General features: G+C 43.5%; 2 protein-coding genes across 2 annotated transcripts in view; one reads left to right on the forward strand and one right to left on the reverse strand.

Moving 5' to 3' along the window:
* Nucleotides 1-259: 259 nt before the first annotated feature.
* rbm48 (RNA binding motif protein 48) lies at nt 260-5,866 on the reverse strand. The gene is made up of 5 exons (XM_083782590.1): nt 5,730-5,866; nt 3,585-3,775; nt 3,164-3,309; nt 2,016-2,788; nt 260-376 (listed from the first exon to the last, which is right to left on the reverse strand). The coding sequence occupies exons 1-5, from the start codon at nt 5,859-5,861 to the stop codon at nt 314-316; spliced, it is 1,305 nt and encodes a 434-aa protein (XP_083638716.1). The 5' UTR covers nt 5,862-5,866; the 3' UTR covers nt 260-313.
* A 926-nt stretch (nt 5,867-6,792) lies between these two features.
* The window catches only part of pex1 (peroxisomal biogenesis factor 1), a 258,210-nt gene continuing 249,803 nt past the window's right edge, over nt 6,793-15,199 (forward strand). The window contains exons 1-5 of the mRNA XM_083787208.1: nt 6,793-6,909; nt 9,009-9,182; nt 10,935-11,018; nt 12,564-12,678; nt 14,140-14,428. Coding sequence (XP_083643334.1) covers nt 6,802-6,909; nt 9,009-9,182; nt 10,935-11,018; nt 12,564-12,678; nt 14,140-14,428 — 770 coding nt within the window. The 5' untranslated portion in view covers nt 6,793-6,801. The remainder of the gene's footprint in view (nt 6,910-9,008; nt 9,183-10,934; nt 11,019-12,563; nt 12,679-14,139; nt 14,429-15,199) is intronic.

Here is a 15,199-nt window from a genome sequence, read left to right on the forward strand (position 1 = left end):
GAACAGTTTCAAATGTTGATCATCATTTCATTACAACTGAAGTTGTCTTTTTTAACCCATTCTGACCTGAGATCAGATTCTAAAAAATGTCTTCTACATCCTGACAGTTTTCTGAAAAAGCTATGTTTCTATGTCAGTCGTTCTTCGATGTTTCAAAAAAATAGCAGACCTACAAGCTCGTAGCGCGCCACTCGGTGGCGCGCTATGAGCTTGTAGATCTGCTATTTTTCAATAGCTAAAGCATAGCATAATGCTAACACCAAAAGGGGTTAAATGTCCAGCACCGAGTCCACTCCTGGACGAGAGCCTTCTATCAGATCCGACGACGTGGTTTCATCTTTTTTGGCACTGGCTTGATGTCGGGAACCGACGCCACCTAAAAAAAAGAAAAACAATGGGAGAAGTTGTCATCTTCAATCAAGTTCACACGAAGCATGTCTTATGAATAAAAATATACATTTAGTTTTAGTCATATTTTAAGTCATCTGATGTGTTTTCTTTGCTTTGTGAAAATGTATTTCGGCGGGCCTCGATGGTGCCAAATGCCACTGCCGATATACACAAGCTCTTGAGCTTGTAGATCTGCTATTTTCAGAGCGCCAACCAAACATAAAACAACTTGTTGTTTAGTTCCTCTGTAACATTGTCTTAGTCTTAGTTTTAGTCATCATACCGTAGCTTAGTTTTTATTTAGTTTTCTCAACCGTGAAAAAAGGTAGTTGACAGAGACGTTTTAGTCGACAAAATCAACACTAGTTGTAAGCTTAAGTAAGCTACAGTTTCCGTGCCGGGAATGGATTACTCCAGGTTACTGTCGCTGCCAACCCCGCTATACCCGCCTTTTGTTTTATGTGTTTAATCCGCTGTATTGTAATAAATAAAAAGAAAATCCGTCTTTGTCGCGGAGATAGAGACTAGATGCATTCGCTTTGATGACGAAACCGGAAATCGTCACATGCTGTGGGCTGCTAGGGCTTCTGGGAAATTGAGGCCAATGGAAATGCATGGGGTGCAACGCCTCATTGAGACGAGTCTTGTGTGCGTCTTCCGGGTGCACCAAGATGGTGGATGATACGCTCGGATCACAACATACCGAGGGAGCTTTTTTTGCTGGATTTTCGCGGATTAAAAGCCCAAATAATTCAGCGTATGCTCTAAAGGTAATACAACAATCTCGGCAGTGAAGGGGGGTTGATTAAAATGCGGGTTAAGCGTGTAAAACAGTCAAACTGTTAATTTGTCTTACTGTTTTTACTCTTGCCAATACTAACAACTTTTACAGTACTATATGACTACCCTTTTGTATTGCATTTGGATTGACGCCAACAGATTAATTTCGTTGTACACTTCGGTGTCCAATGACAAAATAAAATCCATCCAACCAAGCTTGTAGATGGCTATTTTCAGTACGTCACATGATACTGGATCTTTTTTTTTTTTTAATCAATTTTTATCCCACAATTTTGTAACCCCTTTTTCACCCCTGTGTCAATTATCTAATGTGATCCTGGGCTCTACACACCCTCCGCCAACCTAGTCCCCATATATGGGGGACAAGGGGAGAGCAACGGACTTGAACTCATGCTTCCTTCATGCCTGAGTGTCCAAGTTGCTCCTTTACACTTGACAGGGGGGAGTTTCCCTGGTTGGACGTAGCGCGTGGAAGGAACACGTTATTCCAACCAGTTCCTTTCCCCTCCATCAGGCCATGTGATGTGAGGGTACCTACCCTATAGGGGACACGGGGAGAACATGCGAGGGTACCTACCCTATAGGGGACATGGGGAGAACATGTGAGGGTACCTACCCTAGGGGACACGGGGAGAACATGTGAGGGTACCTACCCTAGGGGACACGGGGAGAACATGTGAGGGTACCTACCCTAGGGGACACGGGGAGAACATGTGAGGGTACCTACCCTAGGGGACACGGGGAGAACATGCGAACTCCCCACAGAAAGGATCTGTACTTGGATCCGTGTTATCTAGTAGTGGTCAGACACTATAAAAGGCTACCTGTTGCAAGGTGCTCCTGATGCGGCCGACCGTGGTGTTCAGCGACGCGTCCTCCATGTCCATCCTCGGGGGTCCGGGCAGCTGGGGCCCGACCAGTGGCCCCTCCTCGATGTCCCCTCCCGTAACGCCACACGACGATGACGACGCCGACGCCGACAGGTGGCTCTTCTTGGCTTCTTCTTCCATTTTACGTTTCCTGTTCTCCAAGTGCGTCGTCCTCGGTACGAACCTCGGTACAAGACTGACCGGCGCCGCCGGGGCTTTCTCTGGGGTCGGCCTGCGTACGCCGCCGCGGTCGCCGACCGCCGGCGTACTACGGCCCACGCCCACGGGGCTCTGCGGCGGCTGCTGTCTTTGATCGGCGGCGACGACGGCGTTATGCAACGTCCCCATGTTGTCCTCCGTGGGTGCGGTCCTGTGTGGGTTTGTTGTCGCGTTATGCCCGTAGCGGTGCTCTTCTCGAGGTGGGAGAGGCAACAGAGGGAAGCCTCCCGCAGCATAATGGCTGGACGACGTCCGACTCTCTCCGGCGTTGTTGTTGTGGACAGAGCTCCGATCTGCAAAACGGCCGGAGCTGGAAGTCTGTCTCGCACCGCTCTGGTCGTGTGCCGCTGCTGCTGACGGTGTCCTCTGTGACGGTGTCCTCTGTGACGGTGTCCTCTGTGACGGTGTCCTCTGTGACAGTGTCCTCTGTGACGGTGTCCTCTGTGTGGTCTTGTTGTCCGATGACGTGGCCTCCTTGTCCCCTTCTGTCAGCTCGCTCTTTTCCCTTGCTTTGTAAACAAAAGGAGGAAAAAACATTATGAGAAAAATAAATAGCAAGCAGAGGAAGCATTTAGCAAGGGCAGAAACCTATCTCCATATTCTAACTTTTTGTGTGTGCGTGTGTATTTTTATTTTAGGAAATCAATGCCCTACTACAGTACTTGATCATAACTACAGTGTCACATAATGGCATCGAACAGTACCAGATCTTCAAGCTTAAAACGGGCGCAAATCGATGCATTTTGAGATTGTAGATCTGCTACTTTACAGATTTACAGCCGTTCACATATCGCCCTAGGGTTCAGTTATACCTATCATCTGAGCAGTCCTGTTCACATACAGTATCGCCCTAGGGTTCACATATCGCCCTAGGGTTCAGTTACCCATCATCTGAGCAGTCCTGTTCACATATCGCCTTCGGTCCTGCAGCTTCAGGCGGGCGTCCTGCGCCGTCTCGTGCTCGGGAACGTAGCACACGTGTAGAATCCCGCCGTAGAAACTGGTCCCGTCCATCCGCCGTTTGGCCGCTCTGAAACACAGTACCCACATCGTCAACGGCTAAAAACTAGACTAAATTGCTAGGAAGGGGACCAGTGGAGATCCAGTATAAGTCATTTTATACTTGGTTGCATGCTGAAAATAGCCGCTACAAACTCACAACTGCGACGCGTTGTGAGCTTGTAGATCGGCTAATTTTACGCTATGATTCCCTTGTTTTCACATGACAGCAAAAAGCGAAAATCCCAAAACAAATCCAATGGCAGCCCCTCAGTCACATTTGGTCACATTATATAATGGGTTTACCTGGCGCTGGTGAGTTTCTGGAACTTGACGAGGTAGACCTCGGTGAACTCTTCGGCTGGGTACTCGTCCAGCGGGCGGTACTCTTCCACGGCGCCGTACAGAGCGCACAGCGCCACCAGCTCCGCCATCACGCCGATGGCCGGGACGCCCTGCACCATCACGTAGCGCGACTCCAGGTTGATGGTGTACACCTTGTGGATGGGTGGGTGGGTGGGTGGGCAGAGAGTCAGACCACGAACTACATGAGACATAAAGCGTTATTCATAGTCTGTATTTTTTCGGTGGTGGTGAGGTGACTACCCTGCCCATCAAGAGGAACACGACCGCTCACATTTCCAGGTGTTCTGAGTATAGGGACACAGGACGAACTGTAAATGAAACCATTTGGACCTGAGATCAGATTCTACTTCCTGACAGTTTTCTGAAAAAGCTATGTTTCTGTGTCAGTCGTTCTTCGATTTTTCAAAAATAGCAGACCTACAAGCTCGTAGCGCGCCACTCGGTGGCGCGCTATGAGCTTGTAGATCTGCTATTTTTCAATAGCTAAAGCATAGCATGATGCTAACACCAAAATAATGGATTAACTTGGTGTGGCAATGAGCAACAGAGACCAGTGGAAGCAGCTTAATTGTGCCGCAGATCTCGAGGACACTCGAAGGATGATGACGTCAGAAAGAAACCTACTGGGAGGCATTCCACTGTCATTTCACTTATAGATCACTTATAGATCATTTGTTTCTAAAAAAAGGCACCATTATTATTGCTCACTTATTTGTAAAATAGTAGATTAGACTTTAACCCATTCTGGACGGGCACCCATTTTGGTGTTAGCATCATGTTATGCTTTAGCTATTGAAAAATAGCAGATCTGTGGCGCGCTATGAGCTTGTAGGTCTGCTATTTTTGAAAAATCGAAGAACGACTGACATTTTTAGAATCTGATCTCAGGTCAGAATGGGTTAATGGAGACATAAGCTTAGTCTATACCATGTTAATGCCATGTTGCCACACAGCATCGCTGATTGATGGGTTGATTGATTTATTAACAGTTTTGCAGAATTACAGTACATTTCAAGTACAACTGTTAACTGTGAAAAGGGCACCTACGGACGGCTGCAATTCAAAACTGGCCCCCATAAAATCTGAATCCCCCAATTCCTGTTCTGTTCTTTGTCTATCTAGAAGTGTCTCTATGTCTCTAAATGTTTTGATGAATTGAACATGGTGGACCCTGTTGTAAACAAGTGTAATGCTTAATTGGGTCGTCCACTCACAGTTAACAGTCTTTGTATTGAGTTTGTGCTTGAAATGTATACTGTAATACTAATTCTGCAAACTGTTAATAAATATTTCAATTTAATATTCAATTCGAGACGTACGAATATACACAACTATAGTCAAAACAGGAAATGATCATAGAGGAGGTACAAAGGGAAAAGAAACATATACAGTGAGGGGGAAGGTAACAAGAAGACTCACCCCGGTGCGTGCCTGTTTTCCTCCCGGAATTTTCCCCAGTGAGGGGGATAACTTTGTAATATGCTATTGGCTGTTTGTAAATATAAAAAGATACTCCAGTGGAAAGGCTATATTATATTACTTATATTGACCCTATAAACTATTTAGTATTATTTAGTATATGTAAGGTTTTTCCCCCTCAAATGGTACCTCGTCAGATAATCCCCACATATCCTACAACAACTTCTGCGAACAGACTTCACTGTAATAGCTTTTCATAAATTATATTAATATTTATAATGCTGTCATGAAAGTTTACAGTTAGAGAAACTCAAAGTCCAGCCGTCTGCTGTCCAGCCTCTCCCACCCTATACTCTATGCTTCCACCCCTCACTGGGGGAAATTCTGGGAGGAAAACGGAAAGGGGGTGCATTCAGATCACTATGTTTTGGCCATTAATAACAGTCATTTTATTTAACAGTGTAAAGTTCTCACCTTAACCGCCCTGTCCTTCCTCCATTAATAACAGTCATTTTATTTAACAGTCTAAAGCTCTCACCTTAACCGCCCTGTCCTTCCTCCATTAATAACAGTCATTTTATTTAACAGTCTAAAGTTCTCACCTTAACCGCCCTGTCCTTCCTCCATTAATAACAGTCATTTTATTTAACAGTCTAAAGTTCTCACCTTAACCGCCCTGTCCTTCCTCCCCTCTCGGTACTTGGGTCTAGAGATGCAGACCTTGTGTTGTTCGTGGTGTTTATAAACCTCGGGAGTGTCCCAACAACTAGACTTCATGCTGTTGACGGGCGCCGCCATGTTTGTTTTGATGTGAATTGTTGTGAAAGAAAGAAAAGAAAAAACAAACCTCGTAAGTTCCGCCTCACACTTCAGAGTAAGAGCTTTTGTTACGCACAAATTAATGACCGCATGATTACCAGTGGTGTTTTTGGCAGCACATTTCTATTTTAGTTTTAGTCATATGAGTCACCACTGGTGACTCATATGACTCACTGGTGACTCACCAGTGAGTCATATGAGTCACCAGTATTGAGTTTGTGCTTGAAAATGTACTGTAATTCTACAAAGTGTTAATAAATATTTCAATCAATCAATCAACTGGAATGTTCTAGTTTTAGTCGACTAAATGTCATACGATTTTAGTCGACTAAATCTACAGTTGATTTAGTCGAATAAAATGTGTTTTGACAGGCCTTTATGTCGTTGTAATGACATATTTTACACTTTGGTTGCATGCTGAAAATAGCAGATCTACAATCTTGCAACGCGTCGCAGCGCGACGCGTTGCAAGATTGTAGATCTGCTATTTTCAGCATGCAACCCAGCATAAAACTGCATCTCTTGTCCACTAGTCCCTTCCTAACATTTTAGTCTAGTTTTTATTTGTTGACGAAATTGTCAGTATATATTTAGTCTTAGTTTTAGTCATCATAGATTCGTTTTTATTTCGTTTTAGTCAGTGAAAAAAGGTAGTCTTTAATAGTTTTAGTCGACGAAAACAACACTGATATTGATTACGTTCATACGTTGTATGTTCGGCTGGGGGGAAATATCTTATTTTGAAAGGACATGTTCTTTATCGGCTACTTTGGCCTTGACGTTGACGACCACCGAACACATCGATCAGATCATTATGTTGTCATGTCTGCGTGCTGACTGTCGGCTAAGCTAAAGTTGTTAACACGACAATGTGTGTAGCCTACTATTAAACATGTGCTGAATTATTATTATAATAATAATGTTTGTTAGTCAGGGTATCCAGCCTGTCACTGTGGTCTTTAGCAACACTAAAGACTGCTTCATTCACCTGCCCTCAAAACTCATAGCACATCTCTCCCTGAACGAGGTAAGTTCTCCTAATATGCACCTTCATGTTTGTAGTTTACAGTTGAGTTTATTGACACCTTTAGCATACATAGGTTTTCTTTTACTCTATATTGTAGCCTATTGACTTTTCATTTTGACAAAACTCATAGCACATCTCTCCCTGAACGAGGTAAGTTCTCCTAATATGCACCTTATCATGTTTGTGTAGTTTACAGTTTGAGTTTATTGACACAAGTGCTGAGCTTTAGCATACATGGGTTTTCTTTTACTCTATATTGTAGCCTATTGACTTTTCATTTTGACAAAACTCATAGCACATCTCTCCCTGAACAAGGTAAGTTCTCTAATATGCACCTTATCATGTTTGTATAGTTTACAGTTTGAGTTTATTGACACAAGTGCTGAGCTTTAGCATACATAGGTTTTTTTTTTACTCTATATTGTAGCCTATTGACTTTTCATTTTGACAAAACTCATAGCACATCTCTCCCTGAACGAGGTAAGTTCTCTAATATGCGCCTTATCATGTTTGTATAGTTTACAGTTTGAGTTTATTGACACATAAGTGCTGAGCTTTAGCATACATAGGTTTTCTTTTACTCTATATTGTAGCCTATTGACTTTTCATTTTGACAAAACTCATAGCACATCTCTCCCTGAACGAGGTAAGTTCTCTAATATGCACCTTATTCATGTTTGTTATAGTTTACAGTTGAGTTTATTGACACAAGTCAGTGTTGTTTTCGTCGACTAAAACTAAGACGAGAAATGTTCGTCGACTACCTTTTTTCACTGACTAAAACTAAATGAAAACTAAGCTATGATGTCTAAAACTAGACTAAATATATTGACAATTTCGTCAACAGATAAAAACTAGACTAAAATGCTAGGAAGGGACTAGAGATCCAGTATAAGTCATTTTACACTTGGTTGCATGCTGAAAATAGCTGATCTACAAGCTCACAACGTGTCGCGTTGCGAGCTTGTAGATCGGCTATTGTATTAAAAACACTCATTAAGACGGCATCAAGACCCGCCAAAATACATTTTAGTCGACTAAATCAACTGTAGATTTAGTCGACTAAAGTCTTATGACATTTAGTCGACTAAAACTAGACTAACACTAAGACATTTCCAGGTGACTAAAATGTGACTAAAACTAAATGAAGTTTCAGTCCAAAGACTATGACTAAAATAAAATAGAAATTTGCTGCCAAAAACAACACTGACAAGTGCTGAGCTTCAGTGTAGCAATAGGTTGCATACATATGTTTTATTTTTATTTTGAGAGAGGATAAAATTATAGAACTACATTGTCCAAATTTAAGGACAGATTATGGGCAAATCGGCCACTTATATCCTCACAATCGCCCTTAATATTGGGCGATTAAATAAACCTTCACAACAGCGAGAGACAATGAAAAGACTATAACAAACAAAACATACTGTCGCAACTTTAATACATAGTCAATTGTTTTATCTCAGTAGTTTGTGAAATGTTTAGCGTTTCTTTCGGTGTGGTGGGTGCATGGCCACCATTTAGTTGTTTGTAAATTAATATAAAAGTTATTTCGTGGGGTTTTAAATCCTATAGCAGCCCCTTGTATTAACTGTTCTTTCCTGTGCCCCCCCCCCCCTGCAAACTGTTAATAAAGTAAATAAAAAAACAATAACACAATTAAGACCTGTGGTTGGTCATAGCAAAACCATGCAACTGCACGTTGTTTTTGTACAGTAGTCTTATATCTTATTCAAGATATGGCCACCATACTTTATCACAACGTATATGAAAAATGTAAAAGTAAAATGGTCTATTCTAAAGCAAGTGCCTGTCAAAGTTGGGGTCCTTGAGGGGTCCCCATGCTAAACTAGTTAATGCAGCCTTATACAGGTGGACCCTCTTGTAAACAAGTGTAATGCTTAATTTTGTTTGTTATTGAGTTGTGCTTGAAATGTACTGTAATTCTTTCCCCCCCTTCCTTTGAAAACGATCTCCTTTTTATCTGACCGTCTGAGGTTAATTGGTACTGTAGGTATGGACCTTGATATGAAAAGGGTTTGTTTGAGGACCACTGATCTACAGCAGTTCATGGATGCGTGTTGTGTGTCATTATTTAGAAGCAGGCCGTGGAGCTGTCCTGGGACCATGGCTCTCCTCCCGTCTTCCTGGGTTGGACCCGAAGCAGCAGAAACCCCTCCTCCTCCTCCCCAGGCGGCGTGGGGGAGGAGGACCACAGGGTGGCGCTGTGTCGCCACCTCGGACAAAAGCTGGGGCTGAAAGATGGAGAACAGGTGGGTGTTTAAGTATCTAAAATGAACTGTGCCCATACTCTGGGGCGGGGTTGGCGAAAGGGCCTCTCTGTTACCCCCTTTCCACCGGTTGGTTCCCAATGGGAACCGGTTCAGTTCTTTTTGGTTCTTAGTCCAAGAGCCAGAGCTCCAAAATTGGTGGGAAAAACTATACCTCAATTGTTTATAGGATAAATACAAGTAAATTAATACATGATAGCCCTTCCACAGTAGTAGCTTTTTCATATTTTCCATTATTTTGCATATTTACATTTTAAAATTTGTAATACAATAAATCATTGTCTTCGTGTAAGTACTCAATTGTGGAGGTTTCATGGTGATAACAATCTAATATAGGTATGGTTTTGCCCACTCAATTCATAATTTCAATTTTCAATTTTGGAGCTCTGGCTCATGGACTAAAAAACAAAAAGAACTGAACCGCTTCCCATTGGGAACCAACTGGTGGAAAGGGGGCCTTTAAGAAACCCATGCCTTAGGGTAGGTATAGTAGGTACCACGGTACCCTCACAACAAAACATGCAGTAATCTTGGTCTCTAAACTGCCACCTGATGGAGGGGGAAGGACCTGGTTGGAATATAATGCATAGAAGGAAGAATGAGCTCTGTCCGTTGCTCTCCCCAGGTTGGCAGAGGAAGTGTAGCGCCCAGGATTACCTTAGATGATTGACACTGGGTGAAAAAAAATGGGGTTGAAAAATGGTGGCATAAAAATTAACTTAATTCAGTGGTTCTTCTCAGCCTTCTTTTGGGTCAGCCGCTCCCATTAATGGCAAATTCCGTAGTCTGGTTCATCAAAACTGTCTCCCAACTCTTTATTATAGCTTAATGTCCATATCTTCCATATTATCTTCCATATTATATCTATCCATATCTTATATATTGCAATATCATGTTCCACATGTTGTGAAAAATATTCTGCAGGATTGCCACATACAGTGATTGGTCTGCTCTTCTCAAACAACTCAATATTTTTTTAGCAATCTTTAATTTAAATACATACCAAACCCTGCAACTTTATTTTCAAAGTATTGTTCCAGCCAGTTTCATTTCCTTTGCCATGTAAAGACTTTTTCCAGTTCAACAGAGATGTGCACCACTTAAATACGAGACAGGCAAATAATTTACATCTCCCAGAGGTCCGTACTGGTCTGTGTCAGTTCTCCATCAGATACAGGAACACCTATACAGCAATATCATCACATTCTACTTCATTAAAACACTTCAAACATAAGTTTAGGACCCACTTAATTGACCAGATCACTTAATTATATTTCCTTGTATCATCTCTTCTTTTCTCTAATCATGTAGATAACCTGTAGTAGATAACCAAGTATTCTAATCATGTTGTTGTTTTTGTTTTGTTGTTATAAATAAATAAATAAACAATATCACGTTCACTTCCCACACAGAAGTTACCCAAAGTATTTGATAAAAAAAATAACATAAAAATTAAATACTTCACATATAAGTTTTCTTTGTCCGTATGTCGCAAGCTTTCTCTATATATTCTGCTAATGCAAATATCTTTGCAAATATCTTTTGTTCGAAAATCCATATCTTTTGTTCGAAAAGTGTGTGTGTGTGTGTGTGTGTGTGTGTGTGTGTGTGTGTGTGTGTGTGTGTGTGTGTGTGTGTGTGTGTGTGTGTGTGTGTGTGTGTGTGTGTGTGTGTGTGTGTGTGTGTGTGTGTGTGTGTGTGTGTGTGTGTGTGTGTGGTGTGTATCTCCTCCAGGGTTTCCTGAGGCCGTGTCATCAAGTCTCTTCAGTGCATCAGGTGTTCGTGGAGCCAGTGACGTCGGACGACTGGGAGATCCTGGTAAGCGCCAAGAATATTGATTGATTGATTGATAGGACACTTAGTCAATAATGTGTCAGAAATGTTACGTGGTACAGTATAGGGCAGTCCATACTGTCTCCGACCACCAAACTTTTCGTCGGAAAGATCAGACTTTAATTTTTTCTCCGAAGTAGAGTTCGGAGAGTCACAACATCTGGGAGTGCAGCTTTCAGAACAAAAATTCGGAGGAATGCGTTTCAGAAGTTGCGAGTGACGTTATGTTGTAGTTGTACCGGAGCTTTCCGACGAAAGGTTTGATGGTCGGAGACAGTATATGGACTACCCTTAAGACATTACCCCATTTTGGCCTGAGTCTGTGGTCTGTGTCACCTTAGAGCTTTAAACCACTTTAACTTATTATTTTAAACTTTAGCTGTTGAAAAATAGCAGATCTACAAGCTCATAGCGCGGCACCGAGGGCTGCGCTACAAGCTTGTAGATCTGTTGGGTTTTTTTAATTCGTGAAAATGTGTTCAAATGTTTGAATTATATACGTTTTTAACTCAAATCTTTGCTTCTGGGGGGTCCCTGGAACAACACATTTTCAGAAGGGGGGGTCGGCAGCATATTACATATATCTCTGGGGGTCCTCGACATTAAATAGTTTGAGAACCACTGATTAGATATAGAAACCTTGGTTTTTCTGAAAACTGTCGTGAAGGCATTTGTAGAATCTGTTGTCAGGTCTCACCCCATTCTGGACGGGAACCCCTTTTGGTGTTTTAAGCATTATGTTATACTTTAGCTATTGAAAAATAGCAGATCTACAAGCTCATAGCGCGCCACCGAGTGGCGCGCTACGAGCTTGTAGGTCTGCTATTTTTGAAAAATCGTGAAAATGTGTCTCAAATCTTTGACTATATTCAGAGTTTCAGTTTTTAACTCGCTTCTGGGGGGATCCTGGAACAACATATTCTATGTTAGGGGTATATTAGGGGGTATATTACATATAATTTTTGGGGTCCTTGACATGAAATATTGAGCACCACTGATATAGAAACATGAGGTTTTTCAGATAAAAATACATTTTAAAAATGTCGACGTCAGGCCTAAATGGGTTAATGGATTAATGCTGCGTTCACACATGCAAAAGATTCAAAGATGCAAAGCTACCCGGCGTCTTTGTATCTGCATCTTTGTATCTGCATGTCGCTGGCTTCCATTACAGCATTACTGTACACAGCATCATGGCACGTTCACGCTGGCAGATGAAACGATGCAAAGACGCGTTGTGAGTCCATTTGGAGCAGCTACATGCATCTTTGCATCGTCATGTCGCTGCAGGCTTCCATTGACAATGAATGGTAGACTGTATCTTTGCATCTGCCCGACGTGTGAACGCAGCACATAAGGCTAAAAGGAAAACGCACATGTTTCCATTGTGGTCCTATCTATGTATTTCAATTCATCAATTGACACAACAGTACACGTCATCAACAAATGCAAATATGTTTGTTGTCAGTCGATCGATTGATCAATCAATCAATCAATCAATCAATCAATCAATCAATCCGTCCATCTCAGGAGCTCCACAGTGCCGCTCTGGAGCAGAAGCTGTTGGACCAGATCAGGGTGGTGTTCCAGGACGCCGTGTTCCCCGTATGGGTGGACCTACGCACCGTCATCTACATCAGGATAGGTCAGTGTTATAATGTATGGGTGGACCTACACACCGTCATCTACATCAGGATAGGTCAGTGTTATAATGTATGGGTGGACCTACGCACCGTCATCTACATCAGGATAGGTCAGTGTTATAATGTATGGGTGGACCTACGCACCGTCATCTACATCAGGATAGGTCAGTGTTATAATGTATGGGTGGACCTACACACCGTCATCTACATCAGGATAGGTCAGTATCCTAATGTATGGGTGGACCTATGCACCGTCATCTACATCAGGATAGGTCAGTATGGGTGGGCCTACACACCGTCATCTACATCAGGATAGGTCAGTATTCTAATGTATGGGTGGACCTTGGAGCCCAGTATCTCTGATGTGTCTCTTCCTGGACTACAATTCCCATAATGCTTTGGTGCACTGCTCCTCCTTGTGGATAGGGGGAGGGCTGTTTTACTGAGACAACATGTAGTCCAGTGTGGCCCAGTGTCCATGACATCAGAGACACTGGGCTCACTGCTAAAATCTACAATATCTAAAACCACATATTACACACATAAAAAACCTCGGGAAAGTGTTCTAATTCTTCTAAACGTCATTAACATATATTTTTTTTGCAAAAAGGGTGAAGTGTCCCTTTAAAAATGGAGATATGATGGGTGGCTGTCATCTCCCTTAGAGATGACAGATGGATAGAGTAGAACCGCTGCTCCTTCGCCTGGAAAGGAGTCACCTGAGGTGGTTCGGGCATCTGGTTAGGATGCCTCTCGGGCGCCTCCCTAGGGAGGTCCTCGACGCACGTCCCACTGGGAGGAGACCCCGGGACAGACCAAGGACCACGTCCCACTGGGAGGAGACCCCCGGGGCAGACCAAGGATCACGTCCCACTGGGAGGAGACCCCGGGGACAGACCAAGGACCACGTCCCACTGGGAGGAGACCCCGGGGCAGACCAAGGACCACGTCCCACTGGGAGGAGACCCCGGGGCAGACCAAGGACCACGTCCCACTGGGAGGAGACCCCGGGGCAGACCAAGGACCACGTCCCACTGGGAGGAGACCCCGGGGCAGACCAAGGACCACGTCCCACTGGGAGGAGACCCCGGGGCAGACCAAGGACCACGTCCCACTGGGAGGAGACCCCGGGGCAGACCAAGGACCACGTCCCACTGGGAGGAGACCCCGGGGCAGACCAAGGATCACGTCCCACTGGGAGGAGACCCCGGGGCAGACCAAGGCGCAGTTTGGAGGAAACACATCGACTCACTGGCCTTGGAACGTCTCGGAATCCCCCCAGGAGGAAGTCACTAATGTTGCTCTGGAGAGGGAAGTCTGGAGCACTCCGGTGGAGCTGTTGCCCCCGCGACCCGACTACGGATAAGCGGTTGAAGATGGATGGATGGATATGAGTATTCTGCCCTAGATTCATGTTACTGTATGGCGTGTGAATATACCCTTTTCTTTTCCCCCTCCCGTAGCATCTCTCTCGCCATCCGTGCCCTACGGCCGCCTGGAGCAGTTCACAGAGCTCATGGTCTCTCCCAAGGTCCGCGCGGGACGTACTACGGGCTACGGCGGTGCCACCGGCCCGCCTCCCCTCCCCCTCCCCCCCCCGACCGGTCAGCAGCTTCCTGGCGGGCGGACCGCGCCCGTGGCTGGACCGTCGGCGACAACAACGACGACGACGACGTCGTTCCAAACTAGCGATCCTCAGGGACACTCTTCTACTGCTGACTCTTCCATCAGTGCCTCGTCGTCGTCATCGAGGTTAGAATGGTTTCTTTTTCACTTTTGATGTTTATCTTTATTTTTCTCACAAATCTTCAGTAAATCTTCAGTTTTCCCGGTAAATGTGTCCAGATGTCCGCTAACATCCCGCAATCAGAGAATTAAGCGGGGAAATGCATTTGGCATTAATAATGCCCGTTCTGACCTGAGATCAGATTCTAAAAATGTCTTCTACATCCTGACAGTTTTCTGAAAAAGCTATATTTCTATGTCAGTGGTTCTTCGATTTTTCAAAAATAGCAGACGTACAAGCTCGTAGCGTGCCACTCGGTGGCGCTCTATGAGCTTGTAGATCTGCTATTTTTCAATCGCTAAAGCATAACATTATGCTATTGCTAACACCAAAAAGGGTTCCCGCCACAAAATGGGTTAATTTGTTTTTAGAGCAGTTTTTCTTGTTTTTATTTTTGAAAATGTTAATAGTTTTAGTTGATGATTTGTGCGCAGATCTGAGTGTGCAGAGCTTCCCTTTATTTTTTTACAGAAGTCTTTTTTAGAATCATGTCTCGGATGGTCTCGGATATTTCATGAAAGCAACTGGAATGCAGAGCAAAAATATGAACAAAACATCAACGACATCGTTTTTATTTTTGAAAATGTTAATAGTTTCAGTTAGTTTTGTATTCGTTTCAGTGTTAGTTTTAGATTTTTTTCCCCCTATTCTTTGGATTATTTATTTAGCATTGTGTAATAAAAACGTGACGAAAGATAGCATTTAAAAATGTATTGAGTTACACCAAGCGTCTGTCC

The sequence above is a fragment of the Protomyctophum parallelum genome, assembly GCF_964188405.1.
Source record: "Protomyctophum parallelum genome assembly, chromosome: 1".
NCBI lineage: Eukaryota > Metazoa > Chordata > Actinopteri > Myctophiformes > Myctophidae > Protomyctophum > Protomyctophum parallelum.